This window comes from Kogia breviceps, chromosome 15, assembly GCF_026419965.1.
Source record: "Kogia breviceps isolate mKogBre1 chromosome 15, mKogBre1 haplotype 1, whole genome shotgun sequence".
Lineage (NCBI taxonomy): Eukaryota > Metazoa > Chordata > Mammalia > Artiodactyla > Physeteridae > Kogia > Kogia breviceps.
The window spans coordinates 65264885-65288352 of NC_081324.1; the positions used below are offsets into that span (position 1 = coordinate 65264885).

At 51.6% G+C, this 23468-nt stretch overlaps 1 protein-coding gene across 6 annotated transcripts in view; it reads right to left on the minus strand.

Moving 5' to 3' along the window:
- Positions 1 to 952: 952 nt before the first annotated feature.
- Positions 953 to 23468, minus strand: part of SPECC1L (sperm antigen with calponin homology and coiled-coil domains 1 like) — a 123463-nt gene continuing 100947 nt past the window's right edge. For all 6 annotated transcript variants that reach the window (XM_067014396.1, XM_059040097.2, XM_067014397.1 and 3 more), the window contains 3 exons: positions 4965 to 5081; positions 4359 to 4418; positions 953 to 2955 (listed from right to left, as the gene is read on the minus strand). In XM_067014396.1, coding sequence (XP_066870497.1) covers positions 2866 to 2955; positions 4359 to 4418; positions 4965 to 5081 — 267 coding nt within the window. In that variant the 3' untranslated portion in view covers positions 953 to 2865. The remainder of the gene's footprint in view (positions 2956 to 4358; positions 4419 to 4964; positions 5082 to 23468) is intronic.

A 23468-nucleotide genomic window follows, 5' to 3' on the forward strand; every position in this document is an offset into this window, starting at 1 on the left:
AGGCAGGAGTGTTCTGGGGAGGGACCCCCCACACCACCCTGCGGGGCAGCAGCTAAGACAGCAGCGCTTCCCCCACTGCCCAGGGTCCTGGGTGGGGTCCCCCACTCTTGCCGCCACATGCAGGGCCCACAGGCCCGTGTCTCAGAGACTGTGGCCTTGGCTGGACGACCTACCTGCAGCAGCCAAGGGAGGGAGCTCAGCGTCTTCAGCCCCGGCCACATAGCCCAGGCCACACAGCTGCTGAGTGGGGAGAAGCTGGGCCACAGCTCTCGGACACACACACCTCCACTCAGCTGGTGGCTCTGGGCCTCCTGGGGAGCGAAATCAGTTACCAGATGAAACCCTGACCCTGGGGAGGGGGTCGCAGGCCTGGGAGGGGCGCCCAGGTCTGCCAGTGTGAACATGGGGGGATGCCATGGCCTCTGCACGTGACTTGTGTCATGTGCAACGTGACGAGGTGCAGTGCTGTTCCCGGCTGTGCTCTGTGCAGTCTCTGTCATTCCACACAAGATGCCCAGGAAGAAAGGCTTGATTGGTTGGGTGCCTGTGAGTGGTATAATTATTGATTTTTTTTCTCTATAATTTTATACATTCTCAAAATTATCTCCAAGACACATTTCTAAAAATCCCAGAACCTCAAGGCACCCTCCCCAACCCAGAGTAGCACATGTCTGGGCCACAGGTGGGGGGTGTGGGGGCAGCTCAGGCGGTGCTTCTGGGGCTTGGTGCCCATTACAGAACCTCCGTGGTGACAAGGCCACCCAGGCTGCATGGCTCACCTGGGCCATTCCACCCCAGATGCAGGCAGATGGCCAAAGCCTCCCCTGCCCCACCCCACTCAGGCCCCCTGGCGACATCTCCTGGCCTGTGGGGCTCAGGCGTCCTCCCTGCCACAGCCAGTCCCCAGAGGTGGCGAGGGTCCTGTTCACAGCGGCCCAGAAAAGCCCAAGCCTGATGTGTCACGACAATTTTAATACATTCAAGAACATTTAATAGAACAAAAACTTAACAGTATCTTCAGTCAGCAGAAGCTTGTGGTCAAGAGAAAACCAACACTGGTCCTTTTGCAGTAAAGCTTGTGCTTGAAGGGAGGAGGCAGGATGTCTTCCTGGAGACTTCACAGCAACTGCCACTGGACCCAAAGCACATCACAGCACCACTTCTAGGAACACAGGACCGTCCAGGGTCACCCCTTAAAGCCAACAGTACAAGGATCCTACCAGGAAAAGTGAAATGTCTTGCTTCTGGAACCTTCTCAGCTGTGGATCCATGTGGAAATCGTGGGCAGCCCAGCCACACGGCCTGTTGTCAGAGAGGTGGCTGGGCACCCAGGAAGCCCTCCCTGCAGCCCCCTCTGCCCCATCACCAACCCCAACCCTGGGGGCCGAGGCCAGGCAACACCAGCCCATCAGCAGTGGCCACGCTCCTACAGAGAACACCGGCGACCCCCCAACCCCCAGGCCCTGCAGCAGGAGCCGCCAGGGACAGCGGTGTGAACTGCAGACCCAGGAAAGTCTCCATTGGCCAAAAAACAGCCGCCTCAACATAATAAATAGGCAAAAACATGGCCACAGATCAGGCACACAGGCCGCCATAAGGGCAGATGAGAGAAAAACCAAGTGGAGAGACACTGAAAAGCAACAACTCTCCCCTGACAGTCACTCAGCTGACAGCACAGGTGCCCAGCAGGGCAGCAGATGCAAGGACAGAGCCTGTCAGGGAGGAGGGGTCTCCTGTGTGCTCTGGGATGGGCGCTGCTCTGCAGCTGAAAACAGGTGTTTCACCAGGAGTCTCCCTGGGGGTGGCAGCCAGTGACCTGGGCCAGCTGGCTGCATGTACAGCCCGTCTCACAGCCGCCCTCTGCCCTGGGCTGTCGACTCGTCTGACCCCTGGTCTTGAACCTTCTGCTCACGCGTGGAGCTGCAGCCCCCAGGCTGGCTGGGCGGCCTCCCTGAGCCCCCGCCTCGCATTCTGTGGGGCAATGGCCGCTCTTCCTCCTGCTTATTTGTGTTCTGGAAGTGCAGGTCTCGAAACTGTTTGAACCAACAGCTGCTCCGTTCCCAAGAAGGGCTGAGGGTTGTTATCTGGATGGCGGCGGCAGCCTCGCCTGCAGAGCTAAGGCACTTTCTTCCACCCCAGCCAGGAGGGTCACTTCCGAGTGACTCAGGGACTGAAATCGCACCATCTGGGCCCCTTGACTTGTTCAGCTTTTGCTCCTGTTTCTTGCGACGTCGGTTCTGGCTTTCATCACCTTATGTCCAGATTTTGTGTTTTATCGCTACACTTACCAAAACAATTTAACTTTGGTACTAAGAGAACAAGAGCCATTTCCCTCCAGTATTGCTCATAAGAAAAAAAGAGAACTCCTTAGGAAAGATTCCTTTGTCTGGAACCCTGAGGTTGGTGCTGGGTTTCCGAGCCCCTGGAGCTGGAGACTGGCAGAGCCTGAGGGCAGGGGGCACGGTCCGTATCGCCGGCGAGGATGCCCTGTCACACAGGAGGGCAGCAGGGGCCTATCAGGTACCCATTCCCCCTACCCCGCCCCGGTATTCAGGGGCGAGCAGCTGAGGTGCTGCAGGAAGCTTTCACAACCTAGGGAGCTGCCCGCGCACGAATCCCCTTCCCTAGGTTGGACTGTGAGTGAGCCTTTCCTCCTGCCCCAGTGCTAATGGTTCCCCAATCTCTCCAGCAGGTCAGCGTGTGCGTGGGGCCCTGGCCGCAGAGGCCAGGTGGAAGAGCCTGGCCCAAGCGCAGGCCACACAGGCCGAGTCCCCCGCCCGCCGGGGGCGGGGCTCACACGCTGCGGGGCGGCCAGGGGCAGAGTGAAGGGCACTGGGTCCGGGGTGACCGTGGGGCCTTGGGTGCTCAGGTCTCAAAGTACTTGTAGATGGCCGTCACGTAGAGCATCACGTTCTGCCAGTCTGGCCGCTCGGTCCCGACCATCTCGTTAATGTCCTGACAGAGGAGAAGAGGCTAGTTAGAGCCCGGGTTGCCTCCCATCCACAGCTCCAAGGGCCTGGGGGTGGGGGCCTCCCTCATGGAACTTTTGTCCGAGTCTCACTGTACAGGTCAGCGGCCAAGTACCCAGGAAGCTCCTCACCCTGGACGTAGGCAATGTCCAAGCCTCCCGCCCTGCCCAGGGCTGAGCCTCAAGGCTGGAAGAAGCTGATCTCCTCTGGGGGAGGGGGACTTGGGCCCTCCTCCCCACCTGCCTCTTCCTCGCTAACCCCTCCGGCGTCACCTCTGAGTGTCCCTCCCACCAGGCATTGCCTGCCCCACGGTGGGTGACCCTCTGAAGCCCCGGAAGCCACAGTTCTTTGTGTCCCGTGTGGCCCCCATGGTTGGGGAGACATCAGCTGATGCTGCTGGCAAGTGGGCGGGAGACCCTGGGCTCTGAGATGTGCCCGGGAGGCCCCCAAGAAAGACCCGCTGTCCTTGCAGGGCACTGCTCTCAGGGGTCCCATGGGTGCGAGACACAAATGAGCACCAGAGCCAATGGGATGGGGAGAAAGAACACACGTATGTTCAGTGCAAGAATCTCAACGGAAAGTTTTTAGGGTGGGGAAACTGCCTGCTTATATATCGGAATTTTACACATGGTGTAAAATATCCAGATAAAGGGAAATATTTCAACGACTGTAACTTCTCTATATATACACGATTGAATAGAAGACACTCAGAAACACATATTTCTGTGAATTCAGAAGACATATTTATGGAACTCTACACAAACACTCTTGCAGGGTAAAGATGAGTGCAAATATGTCTTCAAAGCTATCAGCTGTCACAAGGCAGGGTGGGAGGTGGCACTGGGGGTTCCCGACCTGGCCCTGTGGGGTCCTTCACTCTGTAGACCCCCGAGCTGTGCAACACACCCGTCACATTAATTTCATCAGCATCTCTGGGTGTGGAAGTCTCTGGCTTTTGCATTTGGATGAGGTATTTTCTCCCTGGAAGTCAGACTTGGTGACGAGGCAGGAGCCCCCACGGAAACACATCTGTCCTGAGCTACTGCAGTCCAGAGCACAGCCCTGACCCCAGGGCTCCTCCGCCTCCCTTCCCGCCCTTGAGAAGCACTCTGGGGCCTTGCCCTGCCCTCCCCTGCCTCTACTTTGACACCCGAGGCAGATCTGCTGGAATGTGCTTTTGACAGAGAAACATGACCACCCCCCACTCAGGGCGCTTCCTTGGGACACTTGACGGGAGGCATAAAGAGTGCTGGGCAGGGGACCATTTGCACCCCACCCGCAGGACGTCCCTGCGGCTGGTGCAGGGCCCGCAGGGGCCCCGGTCCCCACCCAGCAGCCTCCTGGTCACCAGGCCTCCCAGGGGTCTCTCCTCAGGGGACGGGGGCTCACCAGTGTGGACTTGATGCCGACACTCTCGGCAGCCTGGAAGGCCAGGGTGAAGTTCCTCCGCTGGAAAAGAAACCGTACGACGGGTGCATGAGCGGGGCCGGGGAGGGCGGCCCGACCAGCCCGGTCCACACCTGTGCCTGCCGCCCCGCCCCTCTGGTGACCTGCTGTGGAGTGACCCCCACACACTTGTTCTTTCCTCGCTGCACAGGAGGGTCACTTTTCACACATCAGCTCTGAGCCGCCCAGCAGCCCCGAAGCTAATAAGCAACACCTGTGAAATTGTTTCCTCCCTGTGGGGGTCTTCAAAGGTCGTCTGAAGGGCAGGAGGGGCCGATGGGGGTGCACACCAGAGGGCTTGGGCCTGGATCCTCTTCCAGTGCCCATCTGGGCAGGGCTGCACCGTGAGCTGGTCGTGGCTGGACGTGGGGAAGGTGGCCTGGCGTGGGTGGCGCTGCCCAGACCACTCTCCTCAAGAAGCCCCGACTCTGAATGTCGTTCCCCAGAGAGGCCACCGGGGTGTGCGAGGAGCCAGCAGTTTGCCCCCCACCCCACCACCACCATAGAGGGCTCTCTCCCCTCCTCACCGCCTGCCCTCCACGGCCTCACCTTATCCTGGCTGTTGAGCTCCTGGTAGGGAATGTGGGCGGGCAGGTATGTGTGCAGGAGAGCACAGAAGGCCAGCCCGTCGTTCCAGCTGCTGCTAAAGTTGGTGATGTCGATATTCTGCAGGAAAAGAAAGAAGACACGTGAGCAACACACACCGTGGGCTTCTCAGGAGATGGCCAAGGTGGGGCGGAGGCCCCCAGGCCCAGCAGGCTGAGCCTTTGCAGGAAGCACGGCAGGCTGGGGGGCTGGGGGGCTGGGGGCCGGGCCCAGGACCAGCTCGTGTCAGTGACCGGCCCCCACCCTGCACACCAGATCGCTGCAACCACAGCAGCAGAAATTTGAGCCACCCAAACCCTGGCCTGGGAGGACACAGCCCTGGGGGCTGGGGGCTCCGCCTCTGGGGCACTGGGGAGCAGCAGCGCTGTGTTAGGAAGAGCTGTAGTCCAGCCTCCTCCCCATCATTTACAGGACATCACAACCCCTGCACTCTGAGGACCAGCTGCCAGCCTGCACTTGGTGCCAATGACCGGGGGTTGGGGGGCTCCCACAGTGCAACTCCGAGAACCACCTCGACTCTTTGAAGGGGCACCTACTCCATATTCAAATTAAATTGTTCACAACTACAGAAGAAACACGTCATTCAGAGTATTTTATTATATAATAAAGCAATTCAGCTAGAAAGTAGCCTTTACCTTTATTTGCAAGAATCCTTTTGAAGCTGAAACTCCACAATAAAATTTGGAAATTCACATGCTTTATGAAAATGCCACAAACTGAAAAAGAGAGCACCCCAACCCTCAGCACCTCCTGCTTCATGTCTTACTGCTGTTTCATGCAGCCTTCAAATGCATAAGTCCGCTTCCTGGGTGACCGTGCTCGAGGCGGCAGTCCTCACTCCCCGGGAGCAGCAGCCAAAGAACAACGCTATTCACCTCCGTAGGGAGTTCTACAAAGTCTGCCCGCCCGACCCCCTTACAAACCATTAGGTCCTGACACCAAGTAGAGCCCAGGGACAAAGGGCAGGTGAGGAGGGTGGGACTCTCCTGACAAAAGCAGCAGGTAGTGTGGACACAAACTCTGTCACCAAAAGGAAGCGTCTAGCCCTGACGGCAGGCACCCAGGACGCTGCCCTCTGGGGACAGCTCAACCATGGCCCTCTGAAGGGCAGCAGCTCTGGGGGCAGTGATCCCAGAGGTCACTCCCTCAGTGGCTGCCAATCTGGCCTGGAGGCCTTGTCCATCAACTGTGGTGAGGAAAGTGATCAGGTTAAGGTGCAAATGGGGCGCAAATCTGCTAACAGCCCCAGGGAAAGGCGGCGGTAAGGTGTGGTGGCCATGGCCGTCTGACGTGGCCACCTAAGGGCAGTGCCAGCCACTCAGTGACATCACCACCCCCCTAAGATGAGGCCTGGGTAGCCCCTGCCTCACTGGTCCCCACACTTGTGACCATGAAGACACCGCCCCAACAGGTTGGCTGCCCTCACAGGCCTCTGCTCTGGCAACAACCACAGTTACGGCCGTGGCCAACCTGCCCCTTTGATGTCATCGGGATCTCAGGAAGCAGCCAGCGGGGGCGCTTTAGCCCCACCTGGGAGGAAGCTAGGACCAGGGAAGGAAGTCACCTGTCCAAGGTGTGGGGCTGGTGGGTGGGAGGACAGTGCCGGGAACCCTGGTCCCCAGCATCCTCCGGGCCGTGTGTCACTTTAATTCTCATAAACCCCAGAAGCGTTTTTCCATGAGGAGGCTCAGGTCACAGATGATTCCTGTGGGATTATTCCCCCCAGTCATCAGGGCCAAACGCCCTGACGAAAGAGCCAGGATACCGGTCGTCATCGCATGGGCAGCAGGGAAGGAGCTTCTTCACTACGTGTCCCAGCTCCACACGGGGCTGAGTGTAGCTTACAGCAGCCAGAGGCTCCGACCCCTGCCTGCGGGTCACATGCAAGCCTGAAGGAAAACAAATCTCTACTTCCTGCCACTAGGCCTGATGTGGCGCTAGGCCTGATGTGGCGGAGCCGCCTACGTGCCTGGCCTCACCGGCCCGAGGCAAAGGCCCCGGCACCAGAGAAAGCAGCTGTGCCCCAGCTCCCAGCTGTGGGAACCCGGCCATCCAGCTTCCTCCAAACAGACCAGACTCCCAACCTGGACCCCGCAGTCAGAGCAACACCTTGTGAATGAGGCACCCCAAGGAGACAGCGGGCCTGGGGCCCCAAGGCAACGACGACCAATTTCCAATTTCCAAATCAAAACAACCGAAACCCAGACCACTGCCCTGCCCCCTGCGAGATAGAGGGGGCCCGGCCAGTGCGGCCTCGACCCATACAAAGACGCTGGGGAAGCAGCCAGGCCCTGATACAGGGGTGGGCGGGGTGACGGGGAGGCCTGCACCCTCTGCTCCCATCTCACCATCTACTTCAGTGTTTTTCATGCTCGGGGCTGAAAAATCAAACTATTGATACTATGAAATGACACAGACGGAACACAGAAAAGCATGGAGACAACAAGGCTGTCTCCAAAGCTGAAAAGCACAGGGAAGGTGGGACGTTCCCAGCCTCCTGTCTGTGCTCTGGGACCCAAGGCTGTCACAGCGTATTAATAAAAGGACAGGATCCATAGAAAGAAATAAATGTGTGGAAAGGTACAAAAACTGTATGAAATTGCCAGAGAAATGGCCATTCCCACGGAAGCCACCCCTTCCCACTACCGGCTGTGCCCAAACAGGGACCACAGGGAGCTCCAGGCCCCGGAGGTGCGCAGCAGGGGGCAGGGGACCCGGGCCCCACCCCACCCGGCTTCCTGAAGACGAGCGCAGATAACAAGCTCTCTCAAAATCATTCAACACCCAAGGCAGAAGGGACGGCGGCGCTATGACTGCTCATCGCAAAGCAACTCAAACGCCACAGGGACGTGCATGGACCGTCTCTGCAGGCCTGTGAGGACACCAGAGTTGCAGCCCTCCAGGGTGGTGCAGGAGACCTTGGCCTTGGAGGGAGCCAGAGTGCTGACCCCCAGCGAGACACCCTCAGGCCTGCAGGCAGGGGCCTGGGTATGAGTCGTCTGGGGCTGAGCTGGGAGCACAGGACATCAGGGTGGCGGGTAGGGAGGGGAAGTGAGGGCTACAGAGGCTCCGGAGAAAAGCAAACTGGACTTGGGGACTGACTGGCCATGAGGAAGGAGAGAGCCCGCAGTCTGTGCCGGCAGAACTGGACAGCAGGGCCCTCCAGTGACGCACGGCTCACGGCGGGGAGGTACTCCCGATAATTACGTCTGTGGCACCCAGGGAGGTGCCTGGTGCTGACACAAGGGTCTGCAGCTGTGGTCTGCAGTAGGGGGGGTCGCCAGGGGTGGCCAGAGCGGACAGTATGCAGGAGGGAGGCCTCAGACCAAGCCCCTCAGTATAAGGGCCAGGCAGAGGAGAACTGCCTTCAACGGGATGCAGGGGAAGGTCTGACAGGCGGGACAAACCAGAAGCCAAAGGAAGAAGTGTCAGAACTGGGAGGGGTCAACAGCATCAGTGCTGCCAGAAAGCCCGCTCAACAAGGCAGCGCTTGGGGCGCCACTGGTCACAGTGAGCAGGTCGCCGGAGAAGGAGCACCACAAACCACAGCACAGGGCACATCATCTGCACAGCCTCGCAGCTCTCACAGGTAGACTTCTTCACGTATTTCCTTTACAAAGTTGTCTAGAAATGGAATTTCTGTTTTCAGAAAGTGGTACTTCCAGTGAAGAGGACGGTCCTTGACTATGAGACCCATCTTTCAGTGCACTTCTCTCTGAAGCAGCTGCAGGGTCAAGGACCTTCCGCCCTACGGGCCCTGACGCCACAGCTCTGCGCGTGGCCAGCTGACCCCTTTACAAAAAATACTCATAGAGCCCAAACTGGTGCTTTTTGAGGGGAATATGCACACTAACGGGAGGACTTTCTTTGCACTATTCACAGGCAATGCCAAGCTCTCTAAGAATGAAACAGTTTTCTTTTAAAATAGAGACGCATAGTAATTATAATACAAGTTGCTAATTAATGAATTCAGATTTCACATTTAGCTTTCAGGTGTCTTCAGGGTTTTCCTACTGCACAAGATAAGTCTAAATTTGGACAAAAACAAGAGGGTTATGGGACAAGCCAGAGAAAAAGTTCAAAAAAGCCTTGAGGGACTTCCCTGGTGGCGCAGTGGTTAAGAATCCACCTCCCAATGCAGGGGACATGGGTTTGAGTCCTGGTCTGTGAAGATCCCACATGCCGTGGAGCAACTAAGCCCATGTGCCACAACTACTGAGCCTGCACTCTAGAGCCCGCGAGCCACAACTACTGAGCCCACGTGCCTAGAGCCTGTGCTCCGCAATAAAGAGAAGCCACTGCAATGAGAAGCCAGCACACTGCAACAAAGAGTAGCCCCCTCTCCCGCAATTAGAGAAAGCCCACGCACAGCAACAAAGACCCAACACAGCCAAAAAAATTAATTAATTAATTAATTTAAAAAAAAAAAAAAAAAAAAAAAGCTTTGGGGCTTCCTTGGTGGCACAGTGGTTGAGAATCCGCCTGCCGATGCAGGGGACACGGGTTTGTGCCCCCATCCGGGAGGATCCCACATGCGGCGGAGCGGCTGGGCCCGTGAGCCATGGCCACTGAGCCTGCGCGTCCGGAGCCTGTGCTCCGCAATGGGAGAGACCACAACAGTGAGAGGCCCGCATAATGCAAAAAGAAAAAAAAAAAAAAAAAAAGCTTTGAGCACAGACTCAAATGAGGTGCTTCACCCCATTTTCCTTCCATCCAGGAAGGGCCGACGGTGATCTGTAGGCAGATGGCTGTGGCCTGTGCGCAGGGCCCTCAGCTGCCCTCTTCATCTCACCAGAGCTCAGACTCCCCTGGCCCCTGCTGCCCTCAGCGGGCAGCTCCCCGAGCTGGGACATGTGCCCTCCCAGCTCCTGTGCCCTTAGATGTGGCCTGTCCCCGCCTGTGGCGGCAGGTGAATCCCACCTCTGTGCATCGAGGGTTGAGGGCTGGAGTCTGAGAGCCAAGAAGTTACATAAATCTCCACAAAAAACGATTAAAAATAGGTCATAAAACATCTTAAAATGTTTTAATGTGTCTGAAGCTTAATTAAGGGCCATAAAATGCATCCCCAAATACCACATAGTTGTTAAGGTTCTGATCTATCTAAGGAAATGCCATTTTGGGGGGCATAAGGCAAAGGGCCAAAACCCATAATTCATCTCTGCAACACTCACAGCACCACTTCCTCCACCGTCTCAGCCGCCATGGTGGGATCCCCCCGTGACCATGACTGTGACCGAGTACACCGCCCGCCTTCGGGAGGCAGGACAGAGCCACAGACAAACCCCTGTCCATGGGGCCTCAAGGCCTCAGCCCTGGGCCGAGGGACAGGGTTTGGAGGGTGTTAGGGAATCTGGGTGAGGAAGGTGGGGGATGCGGTGCCTAGAAGAGAAGGAAAAGCCACCAGGAGGTGGGTTTTAAGCGCTCAGAGAGCGACTGTTAGCGGGAGGCCCCAGAGGCCCCGGGAGGAACACACAGCAGCCTGCTCGTGCTGGGGTGCCCGTGCTGGCTGCACATCTGAGGTGCTGCCTGGGGCCTCCACACTGTCTCCTGTTTGAAGTTGAGCCAGGCTCTGCTCCAGGTCAGGGGAGGGGAGAGAAGAGGAGAGGGGAGGTGGCAGGGCTCTGGGGAGAGTCTGAAGCCTGCTCGTCACGACGTCCATGTCGGGACATGTGTAAAGTGGGAGGAAGAAAGGAAGGACGCCAGGGCAGGCATCCCAGGGGGCCCGTGACCCTGGAGACAGGCCTGCATCTTGTGCCCTGCCGGGGGAGGCGTTCCAATAAAGGCCTCAGAATCACAGGCAAAACCTTTTCAAGGTGACACCTCTCAGCTGTCTGCCGGAGAGGCTGATCTGGCCGGTCTGGGCATCATTCTCCGTAAAGTTCCCCAGATGCCCTGAGTATGCAGCCAGGAGGCAGGACCACCGACCCGAAGACCAAAGGCAGCTGGAAACGTGATGGACGGGACATCCCAGCACGAGGCCTGGCCAGGCCAGCTGGACCTCACTCAGGACCCTGTGCGCTGGGGAACCAGACCAGGATCAAGCACTGGACGGGAACCTTCCTGACCAGACTGGACATAAGGCAACCAAACAGCTGATGGAGGAGCCTGTCTGAAAAGAGGAATTCCTGGGACAGACGGAGCGAGACCAGTACTGTTGGGCGACCGTGATCAGCAGTGGTAGTGAGCCGGCCCCCTCCCCTCTGCCTGGACGGACGGACACAACTCCACCTGAGGGGCTTCTGCTCGAAATCTGAGCTGGAATCAGATCCAGCCTTGAATCTACTACCAGTTTATACCAGGGATAGCACTGCAGGGCTGTCAACACCAAACCTAAAATGCAGATGCTCCATAGGACACAGTCCAGTTCCTTCCAAAGACAAACTGAAAGGAAACAAAAAGAGGGATGGGAGTTTTAAGATTAAAACAGACTTAAAAGAGGCACATTATCCAAATGCAATCAATGTGTGAACCTTATTTGGATCTTAAGTCAAGCAAATCAACGGTAAAACTGACCATGATTCAACTGGGAAGTCTGACCTCTGTCCAAATATGTGGTGACATTAAATGGCTGGGACCTGCTTCGGAATCACCAGGCAGGGGTGGGAGAGCAAGGACTGTGTGCTGACCATCTGGGCCTGGGCGGTGTACTGAGTGTCCTTTTACTATTCTCACAGCTTTAGTGTGTATTTGAAAATTTCCATGAAAACCAAACAAACCTACAACTCAATGACAAACAACCCAATGGCCCAAATATGAAAATGGGCAGAGGATCTGAACAGACATTTCTCCAAAGTCGACGGACAATGGCCAGCAGCACAAGAGAAGATGCTCAACGTTGTTGGTCACCAGGGAATTGCAAATCAGAACTAGGCTGAGCTACCACCTCACGCCATCAGGATGCACAGTACTCGGAAAATTGGAAACAACAGATGCTGGTGAGGATGTGGAGAAACCAGAGGCCCTGTACTTGCTGCTGGGAACGTGAGACAGCGCAGCTGCTGTGGAGCAGTGTGACGATTCCTGGTCGCTTACACGTAGAATCACTGTGCGCCCCAGTGAGGCCACTCCTTGGGGACAAACCGAGAAGACCTGAAGATGGCGTGGACACAAATCCCCCACACGAGTGTCCACAGCAGCACAGGAGTCCGAAGGTGAAAGCAACACAAACGTCTACCAACCGGAAAACGGATAAACAAAATGGGGAGCATCCCCACGATGGGGTGTTTTCGAGCCACAGAAAGGAACGATACATGCTACAAAGTGGATGAATCTGGAAACATTACGCTGAGTGAAAGTGAGACACAAAGGCCACAAATTATATGACTCCATTTATATGAAACACCCAAAATAGTGAAATCCAGAGACAGAAAGCAGATGTGTGGTTGTCAGGGGCTGGGGCCAGGAAACAGTTCCAGATGAGAAGTTCTGGAACTAGAAGGTGCTGACAGACATGCAACAATGCGAATGTACTTAATGCCACTCAACTGTAGATGTAAAAATGGCTAAGATTGTACGTTTTATATTATGTGTATTTTACTACAATTTTAAAAATTGTCTGATGTTCGGAAGTAGCTTATGCTCACTAAGTCTGTACACCAGGTAGGCCTCACGAGCAACTAACTTACCCACAAGTGTTTACTGAAGAAGTTATGGCTCACATGCAATGACTCACGAGTGCATTTTATGGGAATTTACTATGGCCCTGCTCTAAAATTTTTTAACTTCTTAAAAACAAACAGGGCTTCCTTGGTGGCACTGTGGTTGAGAGTCCGCCTGCCGATGCAGGGGACACGGGTTCGTGCCCCAGTCCGGGAAGATCCCACATGCCGTGGAGCGGCTGGGCCCATGAGCCATGGCCGCTAAGCCTGCGCTCCGCAACGGGAGAGGCCACAACAGTGAGAGGCCCGCATACTGCAAAAACAAACAAACAAAAAAACAGTTAAAGGCAGAAGCAGGGTATTAGTCTGCTTCCTTTACCACCAGGATACACCAAGCACTCTGCTACCTCAAAAGGGACCTGACCCACCGCCCATCCTGGGGATGGCTGTCCAGTGTCCTGGGAGGGAAGGGGCTGCACTGACCTGCAGTGACGCTGCCTGACATGCTCAGGGTGTGAGCACACATCCAGGAAGCAGCTCTAACTACGCTGAAGCCCCACAGGGTCCAAGGTAGAACCATGCACCACAGGCTTAATGTGCTGTAATAACTCTTTTTAGTCAAATGAACCTATTTTGAGGGGACACTTCATGTCACCCTAAGGGACTGGATTGATGTCCCCATATTTTCCATAAACCCCTCTCAAAGGAAACTTTTTGTGTTCGAGCACACAGGACCCATGAGGTCTGCTGTTTGTAAATTCAGGAAACGGCCACCAGGCAGGGACGGTTGGCAAGAGCCCCTGGTGAGGTCAGTTAAGTCACGAGCACTGGGCAAGTCTGAGCAGTTTTATTAGCAGCTTAGAAACTAACTCTGCCTTTTCTAGTCTGCATCTAGCTCTGGCAGGGTTATTACTCACTAAAATGCAATTTCAACCAAATGAGACACAGTACTCCCAGCTGTACCTTCCCTGTCTGTGCTCCAGTGGGGCTTGGGCATAGAGGGAGAAGGGTGGCTGGTCCTAGCCCCAGCGGCCCAGGGAAGTGTTTGAGGAGGAGAAGGAGCACTCCCGAACTTCCCAGGATGGCCTCTTTCAGCGTATTCTTGGGACAGAGGTCACCAATCTTGTACTCAGGCTCTGAAACATGGATGCTGTGCACTCTGGGTGCTGCAGCCTCTAGGGCCGCCCAGCACGAGGAGCTCCAACTCGTGGGAGCCCCTGTTCAAACGCCTTCTCCGAGGAAGGGCCCTCAGTCTAGCTGGAGCTCCTGGGGCAGCTCTCAAGGCTCACTCTCCCCCAGCTTATGTCTCAGTTGATGCCTTCTACCGCACTGAAGGCTCCCTCTCTGCAGAGTAGGAGGCATCGTGGGTTTAGGGTCCCAGGGACCTGGGGCCACTCCTTACAAGCTACAGGGCTGTGGGCACACAGTTTAACTTGGAAGAGTCTCAACTTTCTCATACACAAAATGGGAAAAAGACCCAATTACGAGGATTTAATAAAGTGCCGGCTAGAGCTCGCAGGTCTCGCTTGGCCCCTCATCCGGCCTCCTGAGGCACTGCTGACCGCCTTCCATGACACAGACGGGCGCAGGCCAGGGAGGCCCCGCTGGGTCTGAGTCCCTCTCCTCTAGTCAACACCCAGCCCCTGGGGACTCTTATTTGGGCCAGACATGAAAACTGACAGCTCCATGAGCGGCCCGTCTCTGTCGTGGGACCACAGCGCCTACGGCCCGAACAGCACGAAGCAACCGGTTCTCCGCTCGGGCTGCAGCTCCGCGAGCGGCTGTTCTCCACCAAGCACCGAGCAGAACCCTGGGCTGCTTGCAAGGCCCTCCGCAGAGGCTGCTCCAGAGCTGGCTTGAGAGCACTCTGAAGGTAAGGAGAGAAAATCCAGGAAAAAAGCCCTGAGGATCTAATCTGAAAGCTTCAGTGTAGCAATGGGCTTTAAAAAAAAAGTTTCAGCTTCTAAACATGAGGGCTGCTGAAAATAAGACAACACTTTATAAAGCATAAAGGACAGACACAGAGTGCACCTAGACTCGTTCAAACACCTTACACTTGAAAAATATAATTTATGCAGAAAAGGAAACTACCACACAGAGACTGCAACACAGTATTAATCCATCCGAGCAAAGGCGTGGACACAGCCCTGCTGGGACCCCAGCAGAGAGGATGCCCGTGGGGACGCACCGCCACCCGCCCAGCCCTCAGAACACCTTCAGAGGCGCTGAGACAGAAGGAGAGCCTAGCCTGGGAGGACCATGGACAAGTCTTCCTGTTTCTGAAATCGAAGGGAACGCGTCTGTCTGACCCAGGACACCAGGACGCCCAGGGGCCAGTAAGCCCGCACGTGAAGGGGCCGTGAGGGGAGGAAATGATCCCGGGACAGAGCCGCTCAACACAGCACGCTCACCTCAAGATGAACTCACTTCACTGTCTCCAGCAGGAACTGCTGCTTTCAAATCTGTCAGTGGATTTGTTTCTACACCTACCAGGTACCGTACTGGCAGAGGGAAAATGGCAGAACATCCAAAATAGGGAACACAGACAGCTGTGGCACCACCCTCTTGTACTTCTCTCCAAAGCCCCAGCTCGATGGTTTACTTACATGCCCTTGAGGGCAACAAGCAGAGGGAAGTTGGAAAATGCTTCTCTCTGGACCCCGTGGTGGAGGAGCGTGACTCCCCCCTTGTCTGTCCCGCTGGGGCCCTGTGTGTGGCACTGGGCTCCTGAACCCCTGGCTCCTTACTTTTCTGGTTTTCTTTTGCATACAAGTTGGTTTCTTGGTATAAAACATGTTAGAATGCAGCCAGAGAGAGAGAGTTGAGGGCCACAAGGAGGGATATGGTGTCAGTAGAAGGCTGAAGGCCACTCACACCTGGGGCCTTCGTGGCACAGTAGTGCACGCTTGTGATCACAAAACTGAGTCATACAAAAGGCAGTCTTATGCCTAGGAAAAGGCATAATTTTAAAAGGCCTGGAAATATTATGTTTCAAAAATAATGTTGGAAGTTCCTTAAGGGCAAAGGTCATGCTCTAGATGGCATTACATCCTTCCTTGTATTCAATGACCTTGTGATGGACACTTCATCAAGAAGGTACATGAATGTATCACAAATAAGCACATGGAAAGACACCCAACACCATTAGTTCACAGGCACCTGCAAAACCAAAACAAAAACCATACACCTACGAGGACAGAGGCCAACCGTGCCCAGTCCTAGCCAGGACAGGAAGGAATGAGGGCCCTTGTGCACATGGGTGAGTGGAGGGGGTGCAGCCACTTGGGAAGACAGTCTGGCAGCTTCTTAAAGAGTTAAACCTATACCGACCGCATGACACAGCCAACCACTGTCAGATGCCTCTACAAAACGCCTGCACCAAATGTTCACGGGAGCTTTCCTCACTGCAAGCAACAACTGGAACCAGACAAATGTCCACCAACAGCCAAATGGATAACAAATTATGACATATTCATAAAACGGACTACTCTTCAGGAATAAAAGGAAATGAATTATTGATATATACAACAATATAAATGAATCTCAAAATAATTATGCTCAGTGAGAGAAACCAGACCCCTCCCCAAATTGCACACACTATGATTCCATTTATACAAAATTATAAAAAATGCAAACCCTGCAGGGACAGCAGATGAGTGGTTGCCTAGGGACAGTGGTGGGGGTGGGGCAGGATGAGCGGCATGCAAAGGTGCCTGAGGAAGCTTCCGAGGAGGTGGAGATGCTCATCTCACATGGGGACGGTTTCACAGGTGTGTTTCATCAAGTTGTAAAATGTAAATATGTGCAGCAGTAGTGTCCATTTTGTACTATACAGAAACTCCAAACCACTGTGTTATGCGTCACAGTGTTGTGGGTCTACTATACTTCAAAAACGAACAAACAAACAAATGCACAGAAAAGCAGATCAGATTTGTGGTCACCAGAGGTAAGGGTCGGGGAGGGGGAATTCGAGGGTACAAATTTCCAGTTTCAAGATAAATAAATACTAGGGATGGGGGCTTCCCTGGTGGCGCAGTGGTTGAGAATCCGCCTGCCGATGCAGGAGACACGGGTTCGTGCCCTGGTCCGGGAAGATCCCACATGCCGCGGAGCGGCTGGGCCCGTGAGCCGTGGCCGCTGGGCCTGCGCGTCCGGAGCCTGTGCTCCGCAATGGGAGAGGCCACAACAGTGAGAGGCCCACATACCGCAAAAAAAAAAAAAAAAAAAAAAAAAAAAAATACTAGGGATGGAACATAAACATGATAAATAGAATTAACATTGCCATATGTTATATATGAAAGTTGAGAGAGTAAGTCCTAAGAGTTCTCAACACAAAAATATTTTTCTCTTTTATTTTATATCTATACAAAATGATGGACAGTCACTAAATTTACTGTGGTCATCGTTTCATGATGTACGTAAGTCAAATCATTATGCTCTACACCTTAAATCTATACAGTGCCGTATGTCAATTCTACCTCAATAAAACTGGAAGAAAAAAATATACGTAGTAATAACATATGTCAATTCTACCTCAATACATTTGTTTAAAAAAAAAATGGGATCCCAAAGCCACAAACACATTCAGATTTAGGTACTACCCAGGCTCTCTCAGTTTTTTATCTATTCCTCTTATTCCTGGTGTTTTGGAGTTTTATCACTGAATGAAGTGCAGGGTTAAACCATGGCAAAACCTGCCCCAGGCCAGCAACTTATGGGAGGTGCTGTCTGCTGGACGCCCAGGGTGGGCTCCAGTGAACCCCAGGGCACCTCTGCTTGCACAGCAGGTATCCTTCACCTCTTCACCAACTGTCGCTGCTCCACCCAGGGTGCCTCTCACCTGTGAGCCAGTGTTTTTAAAAATCATTACCAGGTTCTGCCAGGTTCATGTCACATTATTAGCATCTCTACTTCCTTAAATAAGACAAAACCATCTCTGTGGCAGCCTGGACTCTTGAGAAACAGTCTGATCGTATTTCTGCCCTGCATCCTCTTCAGAGCCTCACTGCCCATCAGGAGGTGGGGTCTACTTCCCTCCCCTGGAGCCAGGCAGGCCTCTGCCCCCAGGTCACGAAAGGTGAGGGGCCATTACCTGTCCCTCTCTTGGGAAATTTGCCCTTGGATCCCAGCCAGCATGCTGTGAGGAAGCCCTGGACACAGGGAGAGGCTGCACGGAGGTTTCCGGTCACAGCCCCAGTGAAAGTCTCAACCACCAGAGGCATGAGGGCAGAAGCCTCCGATGGAGCAGAGGTGAACCGCGCCTACTGTGCCCTATCCACCGTACGTGTATGAGCCAAGTCAACGCCACGCTTACTGTAAGTCACCCACTCTTGGCGTGGTGCCTGTTACATAGCAGGAGACTACAGACCAGCCTCCTTTCTCCTGGGTCTGAAGAGCCCAACTGGAAAGGAAACCAGGTTCTCTTTCCTCTTCCCTACAGAATCTAATGGTTAATTACCCTTTCCATAGTTATACGTGTACCATGAGGCAGCAATGGAGCATCTTCACAAATAATCTGCTTCTACAAATGAAGGGGTCACCCTAAATTTCCCGAATGACCTCAGGCTAAACTCATTTGTGAAAACCCAGAGCATCATGTACGTAATGAAATTAACCTGTCAAATCTCAACTCCTCTGTGGACTTCACATCGTTATGCTGGCACCCCATCCAAAGTCAATGAAACACAAGAAGAAAAAAAGGTTTCTCACGATGTAAGGGAGTAAGGACTATGCATGCATGCTACCAGAGATGATACATAAAGATTATGTGACCCAGACAATTTAATGATTCTGCTTTTAGCAAAATAATTAAGCAACTCTTGAAAATGTTACTTTTCTGATTTATCTTCTATTTCTCAGCATTACTCATAAAATAAAAAGACCTACTTACTGGAAACTTACTGGAGTCTGGGGCACTGCTGGGGAAGCAGGACAGCTTGGTAGGAAGAGCCTGGGGCTGGGTGTCGGGAGACCCTACAGCAAGAGCTCAGGCTGCAAGCATCCCACTGGCTTGCAGCTTCCTCCCTATGGAATGGAAGCCCCATCTTCACGATTTCTAGGGGCCGTCTCAAGTCTGACTTTCTCCAACTTCTCAGAGTGGAATTTTGGATGCTGATTCCAATGAAGCACTTCAAACTTTATCTAAGCAAATGCACTCCTGAGACAAGTATCTTAAAGCTAACTAAGCGCTGGTGACCAAACTGTCGACCACACTCAGCAGGCTTCTCTCTGTCCTCATAGGAGTTACACGGGAAGAAGGAAGGGCAGAGGAGAATGACCCTGAGTCACAGAGGCTGTGACTCCGCAGAAACAGTGGAAACTCCGTGGACCCCTCCCACCTCTGCACTTGCACAAGCCCATCCTGTTGATGAGGTCACAGCAGGCATATCTGAGAAGCTGCTGCTTCTGTGTACTGACCACAGCTCCGCCCAGCAGCTGGAAGGTCAGCTCTACTGAACATCTTCCCGAATGTATGGACCCCGAATGTGGCTCTGAAAGACGCTTCCAATCAGAAAGGCGAGAATCAGTTTTTAAGAACCAGCGTCGTGTGTGATTCCCACACCCTCTCACCTGCGTAGGAAAACCTAACTGGTGTCACAGGGGGAAACCTGACTGAGTAGTGTCACCTACCTCACACTAAAACAATGATCAAACTAATTTATCTCAATGTTACTAAGCAATTAATTTAAAAATTATAGCCCTGACATTTCTGGAAATAGAGGTTAACAGTTGCTGTCACATCATGTTTAAACAGAACACAAGAAATACATTGTGATTCTGGGAAAACTTTGTTTCCCAGCTGCTATGTTTGGCACTAAGAGGAATCCCTAAAAACAGGAAGCAGTCCTCTCACTCCACTGTGACTGCCGTGTGGAGCACAGCCCAAGCTGCGCGCGCTCTGCTCCCAGGGGCGCCTGGTGGACAAGTGACCTTGCTCGGCTGCTGCAAGCTTTCTGGATGGAGACGGAGTGTCATCAGGTCAGAGGACAACTCTGACAATTAGACTAGGAGCTTTTAATCGCTTCATTGGAGAGAACCTGTGAGTGTATGCAAGTCCACATAAAGAACGGGTGGGACCACAAATCTGGCCATTCTTTTTCCCTTTGTTCAAGTATTTTAAACCCCTGGAACACAGTGATATTTACAAACAATAAGATCTTTCTGTATGGGAACTTAGTTTCCATGCAAAGTGACAATGTAAAACAAAAAAATTTAGACTTCCAACCTAGATCTGATTCAGATCAAAACCCTTATCTACTGCCTGCACCTTTTTTATTTTTAACTCTGGGAAGCCGTCCTTGTGGCCTGAGACTCTAGATACAGCAGTGGGAAATCAAACCAACTCTAAGCTTCAGGGATCCTGAATGCATTCTTTCAACTGTACTCTATCCACTGGCAGAGCCTCTAGCTTTCCTAACCTTCCCATTCTGCCCTCCCCCACCCCAGCACTAACTCCAATCACAAAGAGAGGATGCTAGGAAGGTGGAAGGGGAGAGAGAGAAGGGAGGATGGGGAAAGTGGCACTTGCAGCGTCTTCCCGAGAGAGACTGAAGACCTCCTTAAAAAGGGAGGGGAGTATCCACAGCAATAACTTTCCACCCGCACGTCAGACATACCAGGGGAGGAGGGGTTGTGTGTAGAGGAGCTGCTCTCTTCCCCAGCCCCTCCCAGCATGCAGTGACCAAGAAGCATCAAAAGGAACCTGGTTCTCTGGGGCCAATCTCTCCCCGGGATGAAAGCTGCCTTTACAGCTTCCAAGCGGTGGCCTGGGGAGGGTGCAGCACCGGTGCCCCCGGGCCATATAGGCAGACACCAGCACGCTCCCCGTGGAAACGGCACACGGCCCAAGGAGGGAACTTCCTTTCTCCTACTTTCTACAGACCGTCTACTATTTCAAAGGAGGTGGGAAGGACCAAGCTATTTTTATCTGGCCATTCATTCTCACTCTACTCTTCAACCCACAGGGACACACAATTCTGGGAGAATTTGTTGCTGCTTACTGAAAAAGGGTCAGGAAATAAAGAAGAATCCCAAAAGGAAGCACGCTAGGAGACTTCCAGCTGTGGTGGACCAGAGGCCGACAAATGCTCTCCTAAAAAAAACATGAAACTGGACAAACTGGTCAAAAATAATCACTTCAGGACTCTGGAAATCAATCAAAGGAAATAAATTAAGAAGCATTATTCATGAAAAGGGACTAAAACTTCCGTTAAGAACAGAAAGTCTGTGGCTCTCTCACCAGAAGCTGCCCTCATTACTGTTCTTCTTTTAGGTTTTTTAAAAAAATCGCATTGTATAAAGGAATAATTATAACACTGTACTACTGGGTTTCTAACACAAATCTAATATATATTGACAATCACAGCACATAGGAAGAGTGAGGAAATGGGGCTACACTAGAGCTATATTTTACCAAATTAAGTCAGAAAAATCTTAAGTAAACTCTGATAAGATGTACATTGTAATCCCTAGAGTAATCGTTAGGAAAATAACTTTAAAAATAGCAATATGGTAATACTCAGCTATATGCTACCTATCAGAAACACACTAGAAAAATATACACCATGCTAAATGTAATCAAAATAAAGCCAGAGTGGGTGTATCAGACAAAGGAGACTTCAGAGCAAAGAATATTATCGGGGATAAAGAAGGTCATTTCATAATGACAGAGATCAATTTCTCATCCTTAACATATATGTACCTAATAACAGTTTTAAAATACACAAAGCAGAAACTATTAGCACTGCAAGGAGACAGAAAATCCACAACTTCAAGTCAAGACATTCCAATACCCCTCACTCAACAGCTGACAGAGCAAGGACACAAAGTAGCTGAAGATACAGAACATGTTGACAACACTCTCAACCAACAGGCTCTAACTGACATTTAAAGAACATTTTTTCCAACAACAGCAGAATAGTATTTTTAAAAATTATATACCACGTTCTGGGCCACAAAATGAGTCTCAAAAAATTTAAAAGAGATTCAAGTTACAGAGAGTACATTCTCTGACCACAATGGATTGAAGTTAGAAATCAATAACAGAAAGATCTCTGGAAAATCCTTAAGTGTTTGGAAACTAAATAACATACTTCTATATAACCCATGGGTCAAAGAAGAAATCAAAAGGGAAATTAAATTAGTAAGTATTTTGAACTGAATGAAAAAGAATATACCATATATCAAAGTTTGTGGGACACCACTAAAGTAGTAAGTACTTTGGTGGAAATTTCTAGCAATAAGCATCTATAGCAGAAAAAACCTTCAAATCAAGTAAACTTCTACCTTAAGAAACTAAAGAAGAGCAAATAAAACCCAAGGTAAGCAGAAGAAAGAAAATAAAAAGACCAGAGTACAGATCAATGAAACAGAAAAACAAAAACAATAAAGAAAATAAATAAAATTAGGGACTTCCCTGGTGGTGCAGTTGTTAAGAATCTGCCTGCCAGAGTGGGGGACATGGGTTCAAGCCCTAGTCTAGGAAGATCCCACATGCTGCGGAGCAACTAAGCCTGTGCACCACAGCTACTGAGCCTGTGCTCTAGAGTCTGCGAGCCACAACTACTGAGCCTGCGCGCCTAGAGCATGTGCTCTGCAACAAGAGAAGCCGCCACAATGAGAAGCCTGTGCACCGCAACAAGGAGTGGCCCCTACTCGCCGCAACTAGAGAAAGCCTGCGTGCAGCAACAAAGACCCAATGCAGCCATAAGTAAATAAATAAATAAAATTAAAAACTGGTTCATTGAGAAGGTAAATTTGATAAACCTTTAGCTAAATTAATCAGGAAACAAGAGAGAATATACAAACTGCAACATCAGGGATCAGAGCAGAGACAGCACTTCAGATTCTACAAATATCTAAAAGATAATAAGGGAATATTATGATCAACTTTATGGCAATAAATTCAACAGCTCAGATGAAATGGACAGACTCCTTGAAAGACTCAAACAACCAAAGCTCACTCAAGAAGAAACAGATAACCTGAATAACCCTAGAGTTACTAAAGAAATTGGGTTTGTTGTTAAAAACTTTCCCACAAAGAAAACCCCAGACCCAGCTGGCTTCACTGGGGAATTCTACCAAACATTTAAGTTAGAAATAATACCGATTGTACATAAACTTTTCCAGAAAAATAAAAAAGAAGAGAGACTTCTTACCAACTCATTCTGTGAGGTCAACATTACCCTGATACCAAATCCTGCTAAAGACATAAAGAAAACTGCAGACCAATATACTCATAAACATAGATGCAAAAATTCTAAACAAAATTTTAGCAAATCAACAAGACAGAAAAAGGATAATACATCATAACCAAGTGGAGTCTATCCCAGGAATACAAGGTTGGTTTACCACTTTTTAAAAAATAAATCACCTTAAACAACTGGAAGATCAAAGAAGTCACAAGGAAAATCAGAAAATAATTAAAGACAATTGAGGGACTTCCCTGGTGGTACAGTGGATAAGACTCCATGCTCCCAATGCAGGGGGCCTGGGTTCAATCCCTGGTCAGGGAACTAGATCTCACATGCATGTGCAAATAAGAGATTGCATGCCACAACTAAGGAGGCTGCAAGTTGCAACTAAGGAGCCTGCCCACCACAACTAAGACCCAGTGCAACTAAATAAATTAATTAATTAAAAGACTCAGTTAAAAAAAAAAAAAAGGAAACTCTGGCCCCCAGATTAGATTTTTAAAAAAGACAATTGAAAATTAAAGCACAACATACTAAAACTAAAACTTATGGGACACAACAAAAGCAGTGTTGGGGGAAAATTTATAGCTATAAACTCTTAAATGTTCAGAAATAAGAAAGAACTCAAATCAACAAACTAACTAACTTTACATCTT